The sequence below is a fragment of the Misgurnus anguillicaudatus genome, chromosome 25 (genome assembly GCF_027580225.2).
Source record: "Misgurnus anguillicaudatus chromosome 25, ASM2758022v2, whole genome shotgun sequence".
Classification (NCBI taxonomy): Eukaryota; Metazoa; Chordata; class Actinopteri; order Cypriniformes; family Cobitidae; genus Misgurnus; species Misgurnus anguillicaudatus.
The window spans coordinates 31,874,091-31,901,681 of NC_073361.2; the positions used below are offsets into that span (position 1 = coordinate 31,874,091).

Consider the following 27,591-nt stretch of genomic DNA (forward strand, 5'->3'; position numbering starts at 1 on the left):
ATGGCCCTTAAACCAGGTACTGGTAGCTTTGGCACTGTGTGCTTGCTCTTCAGTATATTCAGTTTGCATGAGAAGCAGTCATGATGAAGTGCTTCATAAGATCTGTGATGTTTGATCACGTTTAAGTTAATGATCACGTGTTACGTTAAAGTTAATGGGAGTAATGTCTTGTCACGTCGTGTGGACGATTAACACTTGGAAACACTCATTTTTTTCTGGAGCTATCTCTCTTATCAGAACGCGAAAACACCGTGGAACTGCAGGTAAGCACCGCAGCTTTTAAATATGGACATTGATCATTTATGTAATCGCGACGTGACTATTAAAACATGTTATGAGATATCGCCACTGATATATTTATAAGCAGCATGCAAAAACATCTCTCTGACACTTATAAAAAACCGTTTTATATAGTACTGACAAGAACGAAATCTAATAATAACCGAGTGCTCGTATCGCGTTAAGATGAAGTGGTAAACCAATAGTAACATTATAGAAGTATTAACTTTTACCTCGCGCCAAAACAAAAACAACACAAAAGACACTTTGTGACCAAGAAATTGTAATATTTAAAAACGACGAATCGGTCCATTGAGTTAATATGAGATTCAAAGCAGCCGAAAGTGTTACCTGTCATTCTGGCCGCCCTCAAATCCGTGGCGGAAGAAGTAGTTCTCAAACAAAGAGGCTTTTAAAATTACTCCGTTGTTGTTTTCTAGTTTTCGTTTTTCAAACGTGTGCCGTCAAACTGTTGTATAAAAGCAATATCGCTCTCGGAGTCGTGTGATATTTAAGCAATATTGCATGCCTCGTAGCCAATCAGATTCGAGAACCAGAAAGAACTGTTGTATAATTCATAACAATAAACTGACAGCAGACATCACAAGTACATCTAAAATCAGCCTTTCTTTGTATGATTTATCCAAACCTAAATAACATCAGAGACCAATATCAACTGAGATCAGATATTCAGATTGTTAAATAATTAAAGTTGACAGTGACCAACAGTTACTCCTGAAATATCAACACCATGAGATGGCTTTTACAATCATTGTTGTGTCTTTTTACACGTGTGTGTGTGTGTGTGCGTGTGTGTGTGTGTGTGTGTGTGCGTGTGCGTGTGCGTGTGTGTACAGCTGCAGTATCTGTCAGGTGTATCTGTGCAGTCTGACTGAAGGAGGTTTTTGTACGACTCTTTATCACTGTGTGAACACCCAACCACTGATATAGTGTCCACTCATACAGTAATAATCTCCTGTATCTTCAGTCTGAACTCCACTGATGCTCAGAGTAAAATCTGTACCACCAGATGATCCACTGCCACTGAATCGATCTGAAGTGTCACCATAACGAGTATTTATAGAATAAATGATGAGTTTAGGAGTTTCTCCAGGTTTCTGCTTATACCAAGATAAAGGATCGCCAGCTATTCCAGTATCAGTTGTACACTTTATATTGACGGTTTGTCCAACAGAAACAGATTGATCTTTACTCTGAGTTACAGTAACTCCTCTGGATTCTGTTGAGAAGAAAATGATGTTTAATGAAATATAAAAGAGTCAAAAACATTCAACTTAACAACAAGCTTTCACTTCTGTTACCTGGAATAAAAACTCCCAGAATCCAAATGAAGACGATGAAGAAATTCATTTGTGTTTGTGTGTTTTGTAATGATGTTGTGTTATAAAATGTTTGTGTCAGACAGTTATAAAGACTCAGAGCACTGAAGCATGTGATGATAATGCAAAGTGTTTGCTCAACTCTTACTCTCCACAGGGGGCGCTGGTGAGCTGGACACTGGATGGGTCAGAGGTCACTGACGGGATTCAGACCAGTGCCGAGAGCGAGCAGGACGGCCGATACAGCCGTAAAAGTGTCCTGACTCTCAGTAAAGCACTCTGGGAAGAGGCGGAGGTGTTCGTCTGCAGAGTGACACATGATGAAACTCTTCACGAGGTCTCCATGTGTAAGAGTCGCTGTTAGGAGATCTGAGTGTTGATGTTTGTCCAGCTGAAGATCTCTCATATATCTGATGATCTGTGTCAGACTCATGTCAGTCTACTCATACACATCTGATCATTTACACTTTTATAACTCTCACAACATCTCTTGTGTTTGCTGTTACATTCAATAAAGATTTTGAAGACATTACATTTGTGTTCAAGTGATTTTCATTATAAGTCATTTGCTGAAGTTTTATAAATAGAGAGTGAATTTCTAGATGAAATTAAACTAAAGTTTGATGTGAAGATGTTAACATGAGACAGAGCTGAGAGGATCAGAATCACTCAACACTATCAATGCAAATCTGATTTTCACATCTCACATTTACTGTTTGTTTAAATTATGTGAACCTGAACACTTTCACTTCTTCTCATGGGAGACTTTAGTTATTTGTGAGGTTATTAAAGATTTCAAGGAAACTTTCTATGAATTGACCAAAGCAGGACTGGTTTTGCACTCAAACAGAAACCTTATCCTCTCTTTTAATACTAAAGTCTGTATAAAACAAGATAAGTCTCATTCATAAGAGATATGATTAATGACTCAATACATCACATATACATCCAAAATCCACCTGACTTTATAGGAACACTTCACACTTTGCATTAAGCTTTATCGTTAGAACCAGTCATGTTTTTAATTGGTCGTGCATCATTCCCTCAGTTTCCCCTGAGACAGGAGAAATACAGATTTCAGTGTTGAACTTCCTTCTTTCAATGATCTAAAAATCGTCATTTTGCATCATTGAAAGAAGGAACTGCTGTATCTTTGTCAACGGTGAAAGACTACAGACGCTCATTCCTCATTTTTCCAAGGTGGGGGCTTTGGCTAGGACCCACTCACGCTAAAGACCTATTACAGATCAGTTGGTGGGACTTACGAAAATAAACGAACACAGACAAAAAAAGCTCGGAAGATGTCGCAACCCTCGGCCTCTGCTGTGTAGAGAAGCCCGGACTGGCTCGAGCTTGGACGGACTAGTAGTCCACTTCTGTTTAACATTTCCGCATCAGATCAGGATATGGACGTTTGTTTGGTGAATGGTCCCAGGCAAGAAGAGGTACTTTGCACGTGTTTATTTCACAGACATGTTTTGGCTTACGAGCACAAGCGCTGAGCCAGCGTGTCTGTGGAGTATACATATTATGTGGTGGACGCGTTTGTGTGCAGGATGCGGCATTTTCTTCTTTGGAAATATACATGTTTGGCCAAGCACTCTCAAAAATAAATGAGAAACTGAATGAAGCTTGCTCATACCCAAGCTTCGTACCGTATATGGACAGCAGCGTCCTGGAAACATATTTTAGAATCCTAAACTTGAAGCGACAGCCAAAGCCTGCAGGGATAAACAGACGTCTGACTATAAAGAAAGTGTTTCTATCTTCTTTGTTATACTAACATGGCATTTATGTACACAATAGCATATCTGAGCGGTGTTTCGATTAATGGGAGTGGCTTGCATAGATGTGCATTGTGGGAGTTGTAGTTTTCCATACAAATGTGCTCTAAAGTCACGTTCTGTCTTTTCTCGATCAAATAGGCACAAAATTCTAAATTTATATTACATTTCGACTACAAATATGACCCACTTTCAATAAAGATTAATGTTGCTACCGATGAAAAGTCCCTTTAACCTGGTTAGGGCATAAAATGTACAGTTTGTATACAGTATTAAAGTCATTACATCTTTACATTACATCAACTGTGCGTGTGTGTGTGTGTGTGATTGTGTGTGTGTGTGCAGCTGCAGTATCTGTCAGGTGTATCTGTGCAGTCTGACTGATGGAGGTTTTTGTACGACTCTTTATCACTGTGTGAACACACCACCACTGTGATAACTCATACAGTAATAATCTCCTGCATCTGCAGTCTGAACTTTACTGATGCTCAGAGTAAAATCTGTGTTTGATCCACTGCCACTGAATCTTGATGGAGTTCCAGACTGGCGGATGTTTGTATATCTTATCAGGAGCTTATGAGTTTCTCCAGGTTTCTGTAAGTACCAGAACACACAGGGTGGAGTACAGGCTGGAGGAGAACTGACTTTACAGTTCATAGTAACAGAGTCTCCTGGTGCTGCAGTTTTCACTGAAGGACTTTGAGTTACTGTATACTGTGATTTACATCCTGAAAGATAAATCATATTATATTAAATATTTATTTACATTTTATAAATAAGTTAACTGTATTTATTTAAAAATCTACCTTGTAACGAGAATAAAAGTGTCAAGATGAAGATGATGGTGAAGGTCATTGTTGATCTTTAGTTTTGTGTGTTGTGTTGAGTTATGAAGTGTTAAACTCACAGCACTATAAACTCTCAGAGATCTGAAGCATCTCATCTGATATGCAAACACATTATGAAAATCTTCTTGCTCAATACAGCAGATATCTGACTTATAGAGAAGTGTAAGATATGAATGAAGTGCTCATTATATTAATCTGATCATTACATTCACAAGACACATTTGTGTTGGGATATTGATTGTTTTGAAGTTTTTTCTGTCCACTTTTATGATCTGCATTTATTTTTTATCTTTCAGATCTTCATGACACAGAGATGAGATCTGATTTAATAAAAATAATAGCAGTGTATGTATTTATTAAGGTTTTGTGTCTCTTGTTAAACACTGATTGGAATTACTGAAAAAATAATAAGTAAAATGTACTCAATTTTTCTTTTGCATTTTTTTTTGCACTCAGGTTTTTCAAGTAAATTTCACACTTGTGAAATTAAGTAAAATTAACTTAGAAAAGCTGATTTAAATTGACAAATAAGTAGATGATGAGTAGAATTTACTTAAGTTTACTAAGTAAGGTTAAATTACACTGTAAAAATATGTGATGTTTACTTAAAGATATTATGTATAATATTGTTATAAATAAAGCGTTAATTTGTGTTGTGTTAAATGTGTTTGTTATAGAGTCAGAGTTAGTGAAGCGTTCAGAGGTTTTTGTACAGCTGCTCAGTTTGTTTCTATCACTGTGGTACACATTCGGCGCCGGCACGAGACTGGAAGTTGGCAGTAAGTAGAAAATTATTTTAACATTTTCTTGCTATTGCTTTTATTAATTAAAATAATTTTATCTGACATTTCTTATTTATTTATTAGTTTGTTTTTAATTCTCAGTCAGGGTGCTATGAGTATTTAATATGCATTTCTTTTGTAGACTATGTGCCATATTGTGCTGCTCTATGTAATGTCTTAAAAAGGCAGAGACAAGTTTTTTTATTAACACCTCAATAATTAAAATAATGTTGTAAAAGTCGAAATACTTTTGTTTATGTGTGTATATTTTTCGCCTTTTCCTCTTTTTTGTATATTTTTGCTCATGTGGGTATGTGACAGCAGCGCTACTTTCATGTTTGTCGTGTTGCGACTCGCTTTATATAAAAGACAAGTTAAAGGAAGATCTCGCTTTAGTTCAGATGATAAACCATTCAGAAGAATTACGTATTAATTTAAAGATTAACACAATAACTAAGCTCAGATGTCTCAATTTAAAGCGAGAAACTGAAAATATCACTCAGAAGAACAAGAAATCATTAAGAGGCACAAAGACTTGGATTGTAGATGTTGCTTTGCAGATTTTTCAGGACTCAAGACCAATTTTGTGTCTTTACAAATGTCCTTCATATTCCAACACACAACATCTGGAAAATCATCACTTTACACAAAATGGATGTTTGTATTTTACATGCTTGGCAAAACTTTATTTTTGCGTGCAGTTTGTGGTGTGAATATAAAACACACATCTTTTGTGTAGATACGCACTTAACACACACCACTAAACATAACTAAGGGGTTAACAGTGTGTATCATATGCCCATAAGGTAACTTCTGCGTGTAAATATTGCAACAAATACAAACAGAAATTCATGCTATTGATCTGTTGTGTTATTTTAGTGTGACACAATTGAATTGAAAATAATCTGTAAAATATGGTGGCTGCCCTAAAAATCCAGCATAAGCAGACACATTTATCTGAAGTGATTTTATAATCGAAAATGAATTACGTTATTGTTGTTATTGTCATTCTTTAACAGTTGAGATAAAGGTATCAAATATTTATGCAAAAATGTTATTATTTTAAATACAGAGCATTAATCCAGTGGAACAAAAATCCTATAATTTTGTAGTTTCTAAATCTTTATTGTTTGTTTTTTATAAGTTTTATATTATGTTTGGGCAGTGATTTTCTCATCAAATAACCTTCCTTTAAAACTGAATGTTTCAACGGAGAGCCATGCATGAAACTGAAGACGTGAACCCAAACTCATAAACTCGATCATTTTAGGCAAAACTATGAAACAATTTTTGATAACTAAATCTCATTGTAATTTGTCTCTTAATCTCTTGATCTTTCGCTCTGTGTATCTGTGTATGTCAGGTGTAAGTCGTCCTAAAGTGATCGTCCTGCCGCCGTCCAGTGAAGAGATTTCCAGCAAGAAGACAGCAACAGTGATGTGTGTGGCCAGCAATGGTTTCCCTTCAGACTGGAGTCTGAGCTGGAAAGTGAATGGGAAGATGTCAGGATCTCAGGAGAACAGAGCTGGAGTCCTACAGAAAGACGGCGGTCTGTACAGCTGGAGCAGCAGTCTGACTCTCACTGAACAAGAATGGATCAACAGAGACTCAGTGATCTGTGAGATCAGTCGGGAAGGTCAGACAGTCACTGGAGAAGTGAAGAAAGATCTGTGTTCTGAGTAGATCATCTCTTCTTCTCATCTCTTCTTCTCATTCATGTCTCATATCAACACTCTGTGTCTCTGCTTTATTCATTCAGTCTGCTTTTAATAAACTTCAATAAAGAAATATTAAATATTGCTTCTTTGTCTTGTGATTTCTTTTGAATTTGAACAATGAGTATATTGATCATTGGCTTGTATGTTTGTTCAGTCAGATTTTATAAATAAACTTCACTCAATGAAGCATGAAGACATCTGCAGATGTAGTTTATATTTATCTTTTAAACTCTTGTGTATGAACATCTGCTCTGTTCTGAGAGGAACTGAATCTCTTCATCCTGAAGATACAAATATGAGTTGAACTCTCAGTTTCACTCTTTGACTCTTTATTCTCTGAAATGAGACGCTGATGAGTTTAACTGATGGATGAAGAAATGAGCTTTGATCAGATTCAACACTTCACAATGAGTCTGATCTCAGAAGTCAGATTAATATATTGAATATTTAGAGAAGATCAAATGAAGAAATGTTTTTAACCTGCACTTCAACATTCAACATTTATTTCTCACATTCACAGATATATAAATACACAAATATAGCAGTGAAATCTGACAAACTCTCTATAGTGTGTGTATAAGATGAATACTTTATAAATGTAAATGTTGAGGAGTCTGATGGTCTGAATGAAGAAGCTCCTCATGAGTTTCTCAGTTTTAGTTATCAGACTACAGAAGACTCGTGTGTGATTTTATCAGACTGAACAGAGAGATCACTCGCTCGTCTCTAACACTCATAGATTTCTGTCTGAACTCACTGATAGTCTTCACTTCAAAATTCAATGATTGATTATACTGTAGCTTCAGCCAAACTAAACTTATTTAGTATTGAGGCACTCTGCTGTTTTATACACAAACACAGACCAGCTGTGTGTGTGTGCGCGTGTGTGTGTGTGTGTGTGTACAGCTGCAGTATCTGTGCAGTTTGACTGATGGAGGTTTTTGTATGACTCTTTATCACTGTGTGAACACATCTTTACTGTTGATATAGTGATAACTCATACAGTAATAATCTCCTTCATCTTCAGTCTGAACTCCACTGATGCTCAGAGTAAAATCTGTACCCTAAGCGTCTCCACTGCCACTGAATCTCTGTGAAGTGTCACCATGACGAGTACTTGTATCATAAATGAGGAGTTTAGGAGTTTCTCCAGGTTTCTGCTGATACCAATATAAATTATCGTAATCTATTCCAGTATCAGTTGTACACTTTATATTGACGGTTTGTCCAACAGAAACAGATTGAGCTTTACTCTGGATTCTGTTGAGAAAAAAACAGGTTTGTGCAAAAAAAGAAAACTAAGAGTTAAAATAATTTCTATACAAATAAAGATGAATTTCTGTTACCTTGAATAAAACCCCCAAGAATCCAGATGAAGGTGATGATGAAGAGATTCATTTTGTGTATTTTTTGTTTTTCCAGCACTGTGTTATAAAGTCAGACTGTTATAAACACACAGAGCACTGAAGCGTGTGATGAGATGTAAAGCAGTGATCAGACTTTACTAAACCTCTTGAGAGCATCATGGTCATGATAACTAGATGTGATGTAGCCCCCCCTTCTGACAGCATTGAGAATTTAAAATAATATCATCAAATGTGATCAAATTATGTTACCAATGCTATGAGTGGCTTGTGTAACATTTTTAGATATCAGACGAGGTGAGATCAAGTTCAGGATGTGATCAGGACTTCTTAACACCCTAACATTGTTTGATTTCATGAAAAAAAACTGCTGCACTTTTGTCAAATCAACATATGTTTTATGCTATTTTAACTTATTAAAACAAGCTGAAATTGTTTAACTTATTTTTTTAAGTTATGTCAACTTATAACAGGGCATAATTTAAATTAGTGGATTGCTTTGACTTGCCAAACCAAGTTGTTTTAACTTCATGCAACAATGTTTTTACAGTGAGTTAGCAAATAGTTGTTGTGAACTTAATCCAAAAGTTCATTACAATATCACCTGTCTATCTGTGTCACATATGGCAAAAAATAAATTTTTAGTCCCAAAATATGTTGTACAGTTTTTCTCAATTGCTAAAACACTATAACCAGGCTTTTGAACTAAAATTTCAAAACCATAACACCAAATTTTTAAGAAGAACAATCATTTTGCTGAACTATAAACACTACTCCTCTGCTTTAACACATGAGCCAGATTTGGTGAGCTGTTACTTCAAAACTCTACACACAAATCCCTACATTTCTCAGTGCTTACAGCATCTGGTCATCAGGTTGGGTCATATGGAAAGCACTGGCATTCAATACTGTTCACTCAAGTCAGCACAGCTTAGACTCAATTAGCAAACAATTACCAAGGTGGAAACACTAAGAGTTAAAATTCTCACACATCAATCAGATCCTTCAATAGATAAAAGAGCCTGAATCAATTCACTGAGCTTTGGAACAATGGATCCACAGAGAAATGAAAGAATAGGTCGAGGAGAAGGAGGAGGAAGAGGAGGAGGGAGAGGAAGAGGTAGAAAAGGAGGAGGACGTGGTGAAAGAGGAAGAGGGAGACGAAGGGCAAGGTGACAGGCAGTCTCAAATGAAATTCGAGCCACTCTAGTTGACCATGTTCTGGTTCATGGTATGACTATGAGGGAGGCTGAGCAACGAGTAAAGCCTAATTTGAGTGGCTTCACTGTCACCCCATCTTCAGAGCCTTCAGGGAGGAAAACAGATAAATGTACTTACAGTAAGACTGTTCTGTACAGTAACTTTAGTGTGCATACACTGTTGGACTATAACACTGGAATAAAGAAATGCATCAAATTGCCTTCCATACAGATCAACATATCAGTTGATGAATGTCAGGGGTGGATCATGCAAGAGGATTTTACCCTCGCTGTTTGGCTAGGACCAATATAGAATGTGATGTGGAATGAGATTCTCTGGCCTGACCCAGAACAAAGACACGTTGAGGAGGAATCATTTACAGTTTTTAACCAATTGCTTACACACGTTTTCAAAACTAAGTCTTCTTTTTTCAAAACTCTACACACAATTCTCAAAACTGCACACACAAAATGCAGAATAGCTCACATCTCCTTCAAAATGCAACACTGCATTCAAAATGCCACAAACACATGTCAGAATCAAGCATTTGCATCAAATGGCAAACACTTCTTTCATAATACAGTTTTTCTCAATTGCTAAAACACTAAACCCTATTGGCTGAACCAAATGCTCAGTTGCCTGAACCCACTGATTGAATCAGTCACTCTTTTGGCAAAACCATAAGCACTTTTCACCTGTTTAGACAACACATTTTCATCCACCCATGGCGCATAATGGTGAACACAGGCGACAAAAGTCAAACACAATGAAAGCACAAGTGTCACTATTGAACACAACTACTCAAAATTGATCACACTTTTGGGTAATGATATGAGGAAACGTATACAGTAAACCAGTTCAGAAAGCACTGCTTTGTGAGGCCCTACAATGGATAGAAATCTGTGTGAAAGAGTTTGTGTGAGAGGAGGTCGAGGTGGTCAGTGAAGGAAAAGAACAGTAATATCAGAGCTACTGTGATTGACCATGTTCTGCACAAGATTTCTGTTTTGTCTTTTTGTACAAGTGCTAAATTGTTTTTGTTTAGCAACATGCATTTAGCCTACCGTAAACAATAAACATTTATTTCTCAAGCTTCAAGGGATAGTTCACCCAAAAATGAAAATTCTGTCGTCATTTACTCACTTTCATGTTGTTACAAACCTGTCAGGAAATAACAAACAGACAAGGATCCAATTGCAATGTGTTATTTTAATAAAGTCACCAAAAACAGAGAGAGAGAGAGAGAGAGGAGATCCGCTGCTAGAAGAGCAGGGTGAAAAAGATGTAAAGAGTCTAGCTGGAGAGTTCAGATGTGAATGTATCCGCTGCTTGGTGACAGGGTGAAAAAATCTCTGCTCGATCATATACGTATCCACTGCTTGGTGACAGGGTGAAGAAATCTCTGCTATCATGTACGTATCCACTGCTTGGTGACAGGGTGAAGAAATCTCTGCTATAACTGGCAGTCGAATAGACAGCGCGGTGATGCTTGATCTCTGACACTCGCTAGCTTCAAATAGTGACGAGCTCCGCTGCGCGTAGACAGGGTGATGAGATCGCTGGTCGTAACCAACGTGTAGATCTCTCTGTATAAAAACAGGGAGAAGTAGTGGTAGATTACAATGGTAAGATAATCCACAATACCAACACTACGAGAAAAAAACTCGCTGTAAACCGCAGGGAGAGCAGATGGGAAGCAAACAGTCAGTAGAGTCTCTGAACTAGCAGCGAGTATGGTCAGCAAGCACACTGGACAGCGCCAGTACTGAAGATCTGTCAATCACAGTCCAACACAGCAGAGATACATAGAGCGTAATCCTGAAGCAGAGAAAGTAAAAAGCACACCAGGCAGCACGGGCAAAAACACGACAGAATGCACAAGAAAAAATCCTAGACTAGAAAACAAATAAACAGGGCAAGACTAGATTGGCGATAAACATAAGACAACGGACTCGCAGAGAACTGCAGGAAGAGGGGAATTAAATAACAAACCGAGCGGAGGAAATAATTACCATCAGGTGCGGGCGCAGGTGAGAATGATGAGTGAAGGGAGGAGCACCCGAGTGAAACGGCGCGCACATGAAAACTGTCAAAATAAGAACACACACAGACACAACACAAAAACCCAAAGCAAAACAATCGACCAAACCGAATTCGTGACAAAACCTGTATAAATGTCTTTGTTCTGATGAACACAAAGGAAGATATTTTGATAAATGTTTGTAAGCAAACCATTCATGGACCCCATAGTATACTTTTTTCCTACTATGGAAGTGAATGGGGTCCACGAATGGTTTGGTTATAAACATTTCTCAATATATTTTCCTTTGTGTTCATCAGAACAAAGAAATGTATGTGGGTTTGTAACAAAATGAGGGTGAGCAAATGATGACAGAATTTTCATTTTTGGGTGAACTTTCCCTTTCATGTCCTGAGCATTGTGTTTTCTATTTTTCTACGTAGTGTTTAGTGACCGTTCCGTAGTGTTTTTAATTTTGATTGACCCGGGGCATGATTTGACAACATAGTTCAGTTTTGAGCACAGATTGAACTGTTTTGAGGTGAAAGTTTGGTTTTGCAAGAAGAGTCTGAGGTTTTGTGAATGTAGCTTGAAAATTGGGTTTTGTGTTCACAGTTTAGAGAAAAGGAGAGCAGCATTCAAGAAATGTGTCTTAGCAATCGAGAAAAACTGTAATACATTTTTGGATATACCATGTAAACACTACTCTTCTAAATCTAAAGCTCTTTGGTCTTTCATGGGCTTATATCTACATTTCAATACAATGTTCTACAGTGAAAGTAATCTGCTAAGAGGGGTAACAAGTACTCTGAAAACACCAATGCAACGTAGAAACAGAAAATATTTATTAGTCCAAACATTAATGTTGTATACATTAGCATACAACAAAACTATAAACATGTAAACCAAAAGTATATTCTTTACAGTAGAATACAGTAAATTGTGTGTGGTGGGGTTTGCAGATTGCCAAAACAGGGATTCTGACCTTTGACCTATTCATAATCTACTGTAAAGCAGTGATTGGTTAGTGATCAGTTAAGCATTTAGTATTTGCACATGTGAGGAGTGTGTCTGTGTGACCTGGTGAATAGGTGTAGCATTTTGATTGGCTGTGTTTGGAAAAGGAAAGCAAGTGACTTCCTCATAGATCTTTGTGTTTTAGGTAGAGAATTGTGTGTAGTGTTTTGAAAAAAGTGTTTTATGCAATTGAAAACTGAGTCAAAGGCTAAGAAATAGCTTGGTTTTGAATATTTGGCATGTAGTTTGGCACTTTGAGTAAGAGCTTTCAAAAATCGTGTGACATGAAAAGATTTTGTGTGTAAGCAATCGTAAAAACTGTAAAACCTTTTTTTTTTACAGTTGTGCTGTGTAGCACATGAATGAATAAAAAGTGCTAATGCATACACTGATTGTGTCTTTTTTGGTCATATGAAAAGGTTTTTAAGGGAGAGAACCACAAGCAATTTACCAGTTTTGGATATATTGTTTTGATTTTATTGCATCAGTGTGTAATACTATGTTTTAGTGTGTGTGTTTTTGCCCTACAAAGCGAAAGCGCAGTAACTACGTATTTGGTCAAAATTGAGTTAAGGGTTAAAATGGGCTTTGTGAGATCTGTTGTGTCTTGTGACAAAGTCTCCTGGTTAAATTTTGTCCCATTTCAGAGAAATGTGTGTGCCAAAATTGCAGTAACATGTTTGACTGGCTGGTGTAAAAAACTTTAAAGCCATTTTTCTCAGTTTCAGTGTTTGCGTAGATACTGCACTTAGCCTTTGGAGGGCAGTATACCTCCCAACAAAATTATGGATTGTTTTTGTAGTATTTACGAATGTTAACACACAACATCCCACAATAGCAAAAACAATATTCCAAACCATAGATACAGTATAAAAACCTTTATTTTGAGTAAATTGGGCCAACCACTGCTGATTCCAGTCTGGCTTAGACTCTTACATTGACACTTATACAGTAAAAGGAGGACTTTGAGGAATTATATTTTTGGAAACAGAAAAACACTGTAATGTCTGGACGAGGAAGAGTCAGAGCAAAGGGCACAGGGAGAAGAGCAGGCCCAGTGAGAGGTGCAAGACAGTGAGAGATGTAGTGAGAGGTACAGGTGCATTGAGAGATGCAGTAAAAGAAAGTGAGAGGTGCAAGTACAGTAGTCAGTGATTAATTTCACAGATTTCAGTAAGAGAGGCTGGTGAAAGAGTGCAGCCCAATTTGAGGCAGTCAACGGTTGCCTCCATTATATGCATCTTTCAACAAACCAACTGGTAAGTGTTGCATTTTACATGGATTGTTTCTATTCTCACTTGACATGTCAATAAGATACGGTCATACAGTAATGCATGTAGAATTTTTTGTCCCTCTAAAGCAGGGGTGTCCAAAGTCGGTCCCGAAGGGCCGGCGTCCTGCAGAGTTTAGCTAAAACTTCCCTCAACACACCTGCCTCAAAGTATCTAGTCTGCCTAGTAAGACCGTGATTAGCTGGATCAGGTGTGTTTGATTGGGGTTGGAATCAGGGCCGCATTAACACTGTAAGGGGCCCCTGGGCTTTATCATTTTGTGTGGCCCTTTATCCACCAGAATTGCAGCCTACATTCACACAATCTTTATAATCACTAAGTGCAAGTTGTCAGGCTTTTATTTTGCTGGAATAAATGGTATTACAAAATATTAAAACCATATCAGAATGCCCGCAATATACACAAATATCACTGCATAACATATGCACATAGTCCTAGTTGACCCGAATAGTCTAAGATTCGATGCTTTGACAGGAGAAGCCTGATTCGACTACTGCACAGTCAATTGTCGCAGATGTGTTATAAAATTGAGGATCATTTAATTTTGGCTGTATAAGAGTGCACAGTATCTGATTTCACATTTAACAGCTTTCTCCCAATATAAAAAATATACATCCTATTATAATAATACTAAGTAAATAATATAGTAGCTTTTAATAAATATTTTTAAAGTCTGTTAATAGCCTAAATCCCGTGACAGGGCTAGACGTCCATATCCAGAAACCATTGCAAAGTCTCTTTGTTTCTGCAATTAAAAAGACAAAACAGGTAATTCTATACTTTCGTTATTTTAAAATTAATTTTAATATTTCCTTGTTTTTATTTAATTTATAGATTATTTAGTGTTGTCTGATTAAACTATTTGTGGGTTTTATTCCCCTGCGCATTTAGGCATTTTGCACCCATGTTCTGCATTGATTCTGACTTTATTTTGTTTTTATGTTTTATTAATTATAAAGGTAAATTCTGATCTAATTTAAGTTCTGTAAGTTTTGGATTGCTTTTCGTTGTGTCGATGTTGCGCGGTTGCATGCTGTCACATTCAACTTAGCCGAACGTGCTAGGTGCTCTGCGTGATCATATTTAGGCATTCATCAAACGTAACATCAAAAAACTGATTTTTTCGACAAGTATAAGTTTTAAAATGTATTTTAAAAAGGTTGCTTAACTTGTCAAAAGTTGAGCTACAAAACAGGTAAGCCGTTTTTGTGAATACAGAGATGATCAAAGTGAAAGTAAGCAATCAGATATTTCTGTGCAAAATAATAAAGCATATATAGTGTCTATAAAATCCTTAATTTCAGTGTTTTTTTGGTTATAAATGAACCGTTTAAGTAATTGTATATTAAGCTTGTTTTTTATAATTTACAGTAACAAATTATATGTAATTTCTCGTCTTTTATTTCCCTGCCACGCTAAATCTCAAAATGAAACGATCGCTGAACTTAGCCGTGGCTTCCAAGGCAGAATCTAATTTGTTATTTATTAGATTTAGTTATCAAAAATGTTTTGTGTAATATCTTTGTGTGCTGTTCTGTACATCTTGGCTTTAAAATGTTACGAGGAATCATTTAATGAATGTTTATATACTGTCACGGTCTTGTCAGACATCTGTGCTAGATGTAGGTCTGAGTGCATCTGACAGGACCGTGACAGTATTATGTTCTGTGTGGGGACATGTGGAATCACATTGTGTGTGTGGCTTCCACATGTTCCCGGATTCTTGTTCCCAGTCGTGACAGAATGATCCGGCCTTTCAAGGACGCAGCGGGTTCAAAAAGGAGGTCCCTTGGAGCTTACTGTGAGGGAATGCTCAGAACTCCATGCCGGGCTCGAGATAGCCGTCGCCACGCCCGATTCATTCCCCGGGGTGGTGGCCGCGACACTCGAGCCGGGTTATGTGAGGGTCGAATCGGTTCCTGTGATTCTCCTGTTGGTCGAGTCGTCTGGGTTGGTTCCTGGGAGGTCCACCGCCATGATCGATTTAGGGCTCGGCACGGACGCCATGCTCGATTATTCCCCGAGATGGTCGCTAATGTGGAGGAGCCCGCTTCCCCGATATGGTGGGAGTCGACTCCCAGGACTGTCGAATCCCCGTCAGTTCCCAGGAGGATCGAGTCTTCAGAGCCGGTCCCTGAGATGGCCGCTACGGTTCTCCCGGCTTTGCCCCGGCTTCCTGTCCTGCCGGTTTTACCTCGGCTTTTACCCTGCCGGCTGCTGTGGTCTCCGAGCCCTCTCCCCTGGATCCACCCTACCAGACTTTTTTTTTTTGTCTTGAGTGTCTGGTAGCCACTCTTTGAGGGGGGGTAATGTCACGGTTAAATCCGTGTCATGTTTTGTGTCTGTTCAGATTACCATCACCTGGACATTAATTGATTAATTACCTTCCTCATCACACCTGTGCATTGTTAGTCTGTCTGTATTTATACCCCTGTTTGTGCTATACTCACTTGCCAGATCATTGTCGCCATTTGTCTCCATCCTGTCTGTTCCTGTTTATTTATTCTGCCTGTTGTTTGGTTCCCGTGTTTGTTTTCTATGTTATTTATATTAAATGTTATCCTTTTATGTGAACCCTGCGTATGTGTCCTGATTCCTGTTTCCCGGCGTGACATATACACGTTGTCTTTCATATTAAGATAAAAACGCGTCCTCAGTTTAGTCTTTGTTCATCACTTGAAAGGCACTTTTGGTCACTTTATCAGAAAGCTGTCTGTGTTGCCTTCAGAAATGCAATAATGGATATTTCAGACAGAAATTTTAAAAAGCTCACTAATGATTGCAGGGTAGCCTATAGTAAGTGAGAGATTTTCTGCGCAGGAACTGCATTCACGCACGGACATTCAAAGCAAAGCGATTAAGCATAATTTTAAAGGGAGTATCAACTTTTTATAAAATGCGGCAGTTATTTTTTTCCGGCAACTCGGGGCCCTTCCCAGCCTGAGGCCCTGGGCTTAAGCCCAGGTAAGCCCATGCATTAATGCGGCCCTGGTTGGAATAAAACTCTGCAGAGACACCGGCCCTCCAGGAGCTGGATTGGACATCCCTGCTCTAAAGGGACCCTCTGGGGGAAGAGGAAAGCTCCTCAATAATGATCAAGATCAATACTGTAAAACTTTTTCAGTTCTATCATACCGTACCTCCTGTAGTCAACAGTAAAGGTAAAAAACCAATTTGCTTTTCACTAGAATGCTTTTACTGTACATGTGGACATATAGTTCCCAACCAAGAAATGTAGTGTAAAAAAAGGTTGATTGCATGTTTTGCATGCAAATACCTGTAAAACTGAAGCATAAAAGTCTATGCAGTTTTTGTAATGTCAACAATAGCCAGTATTTTGAAACCTGGTGTACTTTAATTGATTGCATGTACCTTGTGAAGTGAAAAGAAGTGTTGTTCTTTGACTGAATAATTTCATTTTGAGTCAAATTTCCAGTGTTTTGGTAAAGTTAATGTGTGCAGAGAAAGATGTGTTCTATTTTGAAATGAAGAGTTAGTATTTATTTAACAAAATGTGTTTTTAAGAAGAAAATTATGCATTTGGCCAATTGTGTTTTGTAGGTGTTAAGTGTTTAGAAAAAGTATCTGAAGTATGGGTAAGCGCTTGTTAGCGATTGAAAAAAACTGTAAAAACATTACATTTGTGTGGAAGTCATTTGTTATTAATTCAAAATATTTTGCTAACATTTAACACATTAAAATGAATGATGTTGACTTGTTTTAATAGTTTAGAAAAATTGCATTCCCAGATGAAAGTAAACTAAATCTGATGTGGTTTGAAGATGTTAACATGAGACAGAGCTGAGAGGATCAGAATCACTCAACACTATCAATGCAAATCTGATTTTCACATCTCACATTTACTGTTTGTTTAAATGATGTGAACCTGAACACGTTCACTTCTTCTCAATGGAGACTTTAGTTATTTATGATACTAAAGATTTCAAGAGAATTTTCGATGAACTGACTTCAGAACAGACTTTATTCTTCACAAAACACAGAAACCCTATCATTGCTTTAAAAATTAAAGTCTGTAAAAAACCAAAAAACATCCAAAATCCACCCGACTGAAATCTGGTTAGGATATAAAAGTTAATGCTGTGTGTGTTTGTGTGTGTGTGTGTGTGTGTGCGTGCGTGCGCGTGTGTGTGTGTGTGTGTTCGTGTGTGTGTGTGTGTGTGTGTGTACAGCTACAGTATCTGTCAGGTGTATCTGTGCAGTCTGACTGATGGAAGTTTTTGTACGACTCTTTATCACTGTGTGAACACATAGCTACCACTGATGCTGTGTAAACTCATACAGTAATAATCTCCTGCATCTTCAGTCTGAACTTCACTGATGCTCAGAGTAAAATCTTTACCATAAGATGATCCACTGCCACTGAATCTCTGTGAAATGCTACCATAATTTTCATTTACTAACTTAATAATGAGTTTAGGAGCTTCTCCAGGTTTCTGCTGATACCAAGATACACCATAGTAATATATTCCAGTATCAGTTGTACACTTTATATTGACGGTTTTTCCAACAGAAACAGATTGAGCTTTACTCTGAGTTACAGTAACTCCTCTGGATTCTGTTGAGAAGAAAACAAATTTGTTCAAAGAAAACTAAGATTTAAAATATTTTCTAAACAAATAAAGATGAATTTCTGTTACCTTGAATAAAACCCCCAAGAATCCAGATGAAGGTGACGATGAAGAGATTCATTTTGTGTATTTGTTGTTTTTCCAGCACTGTGTTATAAAGTCAGACTGTTATAAACACACAGAGCACTGAAGCGTGTGATGAGATGTAAAGCAGTGATCAGACTTTACTAAACCTCTTGAGAGCATCATGGTCATGATAACTAGGTGTGCTGTAGCCCCCCCCCCCTTCTGACAGCATTGAGAATTTAAAATAATATCATCAAATGTGATCAAATATATGAGTAGCTTGTGTACATTTTTATATATCAGACGAGGTGAGATCAAGTTCAGGATTTGATCAGAAGTTTTACATTGTTTTATTTAATCAAAAAGGTGCACTTTTGTCAAATCAACATATTTTTTTGATATTTTACGTTATTTAAACAAGTTGAAATTGTTTAACTTTTTTAAAGTAATCTCAACCCTTAACTTATGAAAGGACATAACTTAAAATAGTGTGTTAAATTGACTTGCAAAACCAAGTTGTTTTAACTTCATGCTGCATTTTTTACAGTGAGTTAGTAAATAATTGTTGTGAACTTGTTTAATTAATCCAACAGTCCTTTACAACATCACCACAAAACATCACCTGTCTCATACGGCAAAAAATACATTTCTCTGGAACAAATTATGTTTTAAGTATATTAAATACATTTTGTTAAAATTAAAGCTTAATTATATATATTTTTTATTGATAATATATTTAGTTTTAACACTTATATTAATACATATTTCAAAATGAATTTCAGGGACAATAAATACATTTCTAATTTTACAGTGCATGTGGCAAAAAAAAAGTTTCTTGTCCAAAATATTAGACTATAAAATGTATAAGTATAAAATATTTAATGTTAAGTATATTCTGCATTTGAAAAGATATTTAATTTTAATGTTTTCAAACCCGTGACGTTTACAGGTTTAAAACGTACAAAGTTTTTCTTCCAATGCGACATGAATAAAAATGTTTTAACATACTTATTTTTCAACAAGATTTCAAAATATACTTGAGCACACTGTAAAAAATTTATTTTTTGTTCAATTAAGTCATATTTTTAAGTCATTTCAATTTATGATTATTTATATTGACTAGTGATGAGTTTTTATAACTTATAAAATGAAGTTGACTTATTTTAACAATATTTTATAAGTTGTAGTAAACAACAACAAGTTGAAATGACTCAGTTGAAACCATTTTTTGTATATTTTGAAATGTATTTAAAATGATATTTGAAAATATATTTTTGTCATATAGGGTGACGCCACACAAACACTGAGCTTCATTTAATCTGCTGTAACGTCAGCATTTGTTCACTAAACTCACAGATTTAATGATGTTTTAATAACAACGTTCAGGAGGAACACTTTATATAATCTAACTAATCACCTTGTTATTGTGACCAGCTGTCAATAATCATCAATCAGATGTTCACCTGATCAGCATTAATATAAACCTATATGAACCCTCTTAACAATGACTTCAGAAATATATCTTGTGTACTTATAAAATAAAATTATATAATTAAATTATATTAAAAATGTAAAAGTATAAAACATATAGACTAAAGTATTATACGTGTAATCACGGCTATACTAAAAGGCTGAACAATATCAGTTATGTTTGTTTATTTTATTAGTGAGACAGATATCACAGCTCAATGAAACATCAGTTAGAGACTTTATGTGAAGTATAAGAAACAAACAGATCCAGAAAACATCAAGAGTCTGAATTTAAATTTATTTCATAGAAAGCACAGCATCAGATACTGTAAACCATCTCAGAGACTTTCTGAACTCTCAGAAACACATTTCATCATTCATCTGTCTACATAAATGATGCAGTGTAACACTGACAGCTGTTCTCAGAACAGTCCAATGATGCACTTTAATGAGCTTTATAATTAACATTGAACAGAGTCACGAGTCATTTCTGCCATCATCATACTGCAGAGAAAATATCAAACTTAATGTTGCTAGTACATTATTACAGCCATAAATATGAGTCAGTTCATCACTCTCAAATATATACAAGAGTCCACAATATACATATAATACCTAACCCTAACCCTAATCTTTAAAATCATTCATAAAACATTGAAATGAACAGCAACTGACAATACAGCACTGCTGATGGGCAACATATACAAACTAAACATGAAATAGTTTTGATCTTTCATTGGGGAAATACAAAATAATACAAATCACATTAACTGAGATATTTATGCATGATTTATTTACACATGATTTAATAAAAATATCTGAAAATAATATGCATTACCTACAGCAGTGGCTCTCAAACTGGGGGTGTGAGATTGTGCCAGGGGAGACGCATTTTATAAAATACATTAATTTATCATAATGATGTTCATTTAAACCTCAGATAAATAAGGCTACTAACCAACAGCACTACATTGTATAATTTAAAATGTTTTGTTTAATTCAAATTTTAAGTTTTGCAAAGTTTTATGTCATAAAATTTCTTTGGGGACTACAAAATGATGCACCCACCGTACACAAGGGGTGGGGGGCACACGCTGGAAAAGTTTAAGCAGCACTGACCTACAGTATTGACGAGGATGTTGATAAATTAATGAAGTGACACATGTAAGGGTTTTGTAAAGAAGTGAATCGGGCCGTTTATCGCTCAACCATTTTGTAGAATTAATTTTTTTCTTGTCAGTTTATTTTTCTTTTTCGGATAGATGATGTCTCTCTCTAAAGGTTCAACACATAAACACCATTGGGGCAAGATAGAGGTGTTTAAGATTTGAGTTGGCACACGGTTGATGAGATTTAGTATTAAAAAACATGTCCGTCATTTTCACCTCCACCCATTCAAAGCTGATGAGAGCTAAACTATGACTTCTGGTTATGGTCACAAAAAAAAAACGTCTGGATTATTTGTATTTAGCTTCATAATAGTATACTGCTGTAAACCATCCTGTCTGAGAAGATTTTATTATAAATCATCATAAATTCATAGCAGCACAACAAATACTATTATGCTGTTATCTATAATTGTACTTTATAAAATTTAAATCAACATAACTTATTATTGAGAATGAAATTATTTTTTAATAAAGTAAAATAAAAGCCTATAAACAGTGCTATAAATATTTTTATGTGCATAAATATATTTTCTTATTTCTTGATTTTAAAAAACAAACGGCTCAGAGATTCTGAAAGCTTTTGTGACCTGGTAAGTCTTGATGTTAAATGTTTAAGTGTTTCTTATTAGGGGTTTTATTAAAATGATTGCTTTTTTTAATCTACTTAAACTGAATTTTCACCAAAGGCAGAGCGCTAAAAACCCTTTAAACTCGAAATTCTTTAATGTGATCATTGAAACATTCATGTGTGTTTGCATGCACTGCCCATCAGGAGAATAAAGACCTCACATTCATGTAGTTTTAATGTCCAGTTGTAGTGTTTTCCACAGATTCATGTCAAGTGACTTAAACATACAGCAGGTGTGACTTCAGTTAAATGTCTTCTGTTCAATTATTCATGACAAACATCTAAACGTCCTCTTTACATCTGAAGCAGCTTTTAAAACATCTCCAGATAATAAAACAGCATTTAGCTCATCAAAACTATTGAGAATCTGTCACACTAAAATACCCCAATATAAATAAAATAAAATAATATTGCATAAAGAAATTGAATAATTTTATTAGATTTTCAGGTGAAACATGACACAGTGAGATTAATCCACTCATGATATTCAGTCCCTAAAACACAACATTCAATCTAAAAACATCATTCACAGACAGATCATGAATAACATCAAGAAGAAAGAGGAATCATCTGATACATTCTTAAGCAATATTGCTTGAGTAGGAGTGTGATATAGCTCTATATCATCATGGCTGTGATTAGGCCAGAGGCACGAGGCCGCAGGCCGAGAGCGATATTGCTTTTATACAACAGTTTGACGGCACACGTTTGAAAAACGAAAACTAGAAAACAACAACGGAGTTATTTTAAAAGCCTCTTTGTTTGAGAACTACTTCTTCCGCCACGAATTTGAGGGCTGCCAGAATGACAGGTAACACTTTCGGCTGCTTTGAATCTCATAACAACTCAATGGACGGAAAAGCCGTAACTTTATATTAGAGACTGTCCTTTATATTACCATTTCTTGGTCACAAAGTGTAGTTTTAAGATTAGTTCAGTCGAGAATGTATATGTATTATATTTAAATCTGCCGTCGATTAGTAAAGATAGCGCCTGTTTGAACGTTTGCTTAGTGAGATTCGGTACGAATGAGAACCAAAGCATGAGTGGACGTCAGTGTTCACTCGCCCCGCTGACCACCACCCTCTCTGGGCTACATCTCTGACAGGGATTCCCTGGCTCTCATGTTGGCCTTGTTTGTTTATTTGGTGTCATGATCAAACTATTACTTGTTTTTTAATTCATATTTAGTGTCTTTTGTGTTGTTATTGTTTTGGCGCGAGGTAAAAGTGAATAAACTATACTTGTATAATGTTACTATTGCTTGCATTTATTCTTAACACGATACGAGCACTCGATTATTATTATTAAACTTCGTTCTTGTCAGTACTATATAAAACTGTTTTTTATAAGTGTCAGAGAGATGTTTTTGCATGCTGCTTATAAATATATCAGTGGCGATATCTCATAACATGTTTTAATAGTCACGTCACGATAAAGTAAATGATCAATGTCCACATTTAAAAGCTGCAGTGCTTACCTGCAGTTCCACGGTGTTTCCACGGTGTATCCAGCATCATGAAGTGTTTTAATGTTTTAAAACTATTTTCTTTTCAGAAATTCAAAATTTTATACCCAAGTTTGAGTCAGCACATTAAAACGTATTTAAGCCATTAAAACTGTGACACAAACCTTACATTGGGTCGATTAAATTTGTTAAACTCTGTTTGTTTCATAATATATGCTTCTCAAATGTTGATGAAAGTAATTGTGTCTGAGGTTTTGTTTGTGTTTGACTTTTATGTGATTGTGAGATCACAGTGGATGAGTTTTTTTAGATGTAATATATTAATGCCTGTCTCAAAGATATACTGTATACTTCATAATGTGATAAACATTCAGTAAAATAATAAATACATCCCTACACTGCACAGAGCATCTTTACAGTAATGTACACCAAGCAGCAAATAAAAAAAACATACAAAATATACAGACATGTTTATATTTATTTAATATCATTTTTGACTGAACTATCCCTTTAATTCACTTCTTCAAGTGTAAGATATTAGTGAAGTATTAAAGGGAAACGTGAATAAGGGTTTGGACTTTAGGAAAAGCTCTGCTCACATCTGTCTGATCCTTATCATTTAACATTTTAGTGTTTGATGTTACATTCATTAAAGAGTTTAAAAACATTACATTTGTGTGGAAGTCATTTATTATTAATTAAAAATATTTTGCTAACATTTAATGCATTAAAATGAATGACGTTGACTTGTTTTAATAGTTTAGAGAAATTGCATTCCAAGATAAAAGTAAAGCTGATGTGGTTTGAAGATGTTAACATGAGACAGAGCTGAGAGGATCAGAATCACTCAACACTATCAATGCAAATCTGATTTTCACATCTCACATTTACTGTTTGTTTAAATGATGTGAACCTGAACACTTTCACTTCTTCTCAATGAAGACTTTAGTTATTTATGAGGCTAAACATTTCAAGATAAGTTTCTATGAACTGACTTCACAACAGACTTTATTCTTCACACAAACAGAAACCTCATCCTTGCTTTAATAATTAAAGTCTGTATAAAACCACAAAACATCCAAAAACTGACTGAAGATGATGGAATATAAAAGTGTGTGTGTGTGTGGGTTGGTCTATGTGGTTTACGAGGACATGAATAGTGTATAATGACATGTTTATTATACACAGAGAGTGTCCCCATAAACAGAAAAGCTAAAAAAAAATACTAAATGGTAGTTTTTCATAGATTAAAGACTGGCACAACGTTTTTGTGACATTGGGGTTAGGGATTGATGTGTGTGTGTGTGTGTGTGTGTGTGTGTGTGTGTGTGTGTGTGCAGCTGCAGTATCTGTCAGGTGTATCTGTGCAGTCTGACTGAAGGAGGTTTTTGTACGACTCTTTATCACTGTGTGAACACATAGCTACCACTGATATAGTGATAACTCATACAGTAATAATCTCCTGCATCTTCAGTCTGAACTCCACTGATGCTCAGAGTAAAATCTGTACCACCCTGTGCTCCACTGCCACTGAATCGACGGGAAGTGTCACCATAATTTTCATCTACTGCCTTAATGATGAGTTTAGGAGCTTCTCCAGGTTTCTGCTGATACCAAGATACACCATAGTAATATATTCCAGTATCAGTTGTACACTTTATATTGACGGTTTTTCCAACAGAAACAGATTGAGTTTTACTCTGAGTTACAGTAACTCCTCTGGATTCTGTTGAGAAGAAAATGATGTTTAATGAAATATAAAAGAGTCAAAAACATTCAACTTAACAACAAGCTTTCACTTCTGTTACCTGGAATAAAAACTCCCAGAATCCAAATGAAGACGATGAAGAAATTCATTTGTGTTTGTGTGTTTTGTAATGATGTTGTGTTATAAAATGTTTGTGTCAGACAGTTATAAAGACTCAGAGCACTGAAGCATGTGATGATAATGCAAAGTGTTTGTCTATTTAAATAAACTCAACACACATCAGAGCTTTATCTTCATAGAAACACATTATACAGTCTTTATTAATAACACATTGAGATTAGATGAGAAGATATCAGGAGCGTTTATGATGTCTTGTGTGTCTCTGTGTCTTCAATAATATTGTGAAGTTCAAACATTCAGTAAATGTGTTTTACTACAGACAGACATGTGTCTTTAAATTCACTTTTATTCTTGTGTTACATGTGTTTACACTTCTTCACAAGTCTATGATGTATGAATATTTTCTGTGATATGATGTGTTTGTGTCAGAGTCAGAGTTAGTGAAGCGTTCAGAGGTTTTTGTACAGCTGCTCGATTTATTTCTATCACTGTGGTGGACGTTCGGCCCCGGCACGAGACTCGACGTCGGCAGTAAGTACAAAAATTATAAAATAAAATAATTTTAGATAGATTTTTTAGCATGTGGTTATATTCTGAAGCATTTATTTATCTTCTATTTATTATTTTTAATTCGTAGTAAGAGTGTTTTGAAGACTGCATGTAATTCAGTGCAATAAACATAATGTTGTTTAAATGCTCAATATTAAAATTATCATCATTCAGGATTAAATGTGTTAGTTTTCCAGAAAAAAAGTAAAAATAATAGGAATTAATCATTTGTAATTTCTCACATGGAAAATTAAAGCAAGACAGTTTTTTGATAGAAAGATTCATGCACAGAGGTCATTTAAAGTGTCTTATTTTTAGGTGTTTAATTTTTATAGTTAAAAATTAAATGTGTTATATTTTTGTAAGATTTTTTCTAGACTGAAGTCATTGTGTTTTGAGAATAAAATTTCTGAAGTTTAAATACAAATTTATTTGTCTTTATTAACATATTTTGAGATCCGGGTGTCTGACAGCGGCACTTAAATTTTTGTTGTGTGGCGCCGCAGACTCGCTTCATATAAACACGTGTTAAAAGAAGACATCTTGAGACTCTGTTACTGACCAAATAAATTCAGTATTAATTTTAAAGTGAACTTCATAAATAACTACAAGCACTGACAAGAAATTTTGGTATTTTGACATTTTTATGTGTTTGCGAGACGCTTTAATATGAAGTGATCTACAATGCAAGACATTGTACAGATTTTGGGAATCAAACCCATGACCTTGTTGTTACTACACTTAAGTCACAGAAAACAAATATTCATATAAAATATTGTTTTATTATTACTGTGTTCGTATTATAATAAGTGTAGTGCATTAACAGAGTAAATGATATTAATTGATGATATGATATTAAAGGGACACAAGGCAGCATTTTTATGTTAATAAATCATCTTCGTAAGTCGGTATATGGTTAAATGACTCATTACATGAAGAATGAAGACTCTCTCGCCCGCCCCTACCGTCTGTAGGAAGAATACCCCACTTGCAAGTTCGCTGTATCCGACCCGGTGTCCTTCCGTCTTGTAAAGTCTCAGATATAGAAAGCATTTACTCCCAGACACTAGGGGGAGCTAGTAGAGAAATAATACTCAGACTTGCCTGGTGTGCCTTTAAACTCAAAAACAGAATATATATTTTATGGATTTATTTGATTTCTTTTGAATCTCTTGATCTTTTTCTCTGTGTATCTGTGTATGTCAGGTGTGTCTGCTCCTAAAGTGATCGTCCTGCCGCCGTCCAGTGAAGAGATTTCCAGCAAGAAGACAGCAACAGTGATGTGTGTGGCCAGCAATGGTTTCCCTTCAGACTGGAGTCTGAGCTGGAAAGTGAATGGGAAGATGTCAGGATCTCAGGAGAACAGAGCTGGAGTCCTACAGAAAGACGGCGGTCTGTACAGCTGGAGCAGCAGTCTGACTCTCACTGAACAAGAATGGATCAACAGAGACTCAGTGATCTGTGAGATCAGTCGGGAAGGTCAGACAGTCACTGGAGAAGTGAAGAAAGATCTGTGTTCTCAGTAGATCCTCTCTTCTTCTCATCTCTTCTTCTCATTCATGTCTCACATCAACACTCTGTGTCTCTGCTTTATTCATTCTGTCTGCTTTAATAAAGAAATATTAAATATTGCTTCTTTGTCTTGTGATTTCTTTTGAATTTGAACAATGAGTATATTGATCATTGGCTCGTGTGTTTGTTTCTAAATAAACTTCACTCAATGAAGCATGAAGACATCTGCAGATGTAGTTTATATTTATCTTTCAAACTCTTGTGTATGAACATCTGCTCTGTTCTGAGAGGAACTGAATCTCTTCATCCTGAAGATACAAATATGAGTTGAACTCTCAGTTTCACTCTTTAACTCTTTATTCTCTGAAATGAGACGCTGATGAGTTTAACTGATGGATGAAGAAATGAGCTTTGAACAGATTCAACACTTCACAATGAGTCTGATCTCAGAAGTCAGATTAATATATTGAATATTTAGAGAAAATCAAATGAAGAAATGTTTTTAACCTGCACTTCAACATTCAAGATTTATTTCTCACATCCACACAGGCACGTGCACACATAGACATCAAAGGGGGCTTGAGCACCTGCCCTTTTATTCCTGGAGAGAAAGTGCCCTTTTTTTCTGGGGTGCTTTTTAAAAAAAAGAATAATATGATCTTTATTCA

At 35.9% G+C, this 27,591-nt stretch overlaps 1 gene segment (V, D, J or C); it reads left to right on the forward strand.

Annotated features, from left to right (window-relative positions):
- LOC129425780 (Ig mu chain C region secreted form-like) lies at window positions 1–27,027 on the forward strand. The segment is given in 4 exon segments: window positions 1–16; window positions 1,706–1,966; window positions 4,893–5,030; window positions 26,618–27,027. Coding segments are annotated over 4 exon segments (735 nt in total).
- The last annotated feature ends 564 nt before the right edge of the window (window positions 27,028–27,591 follow it).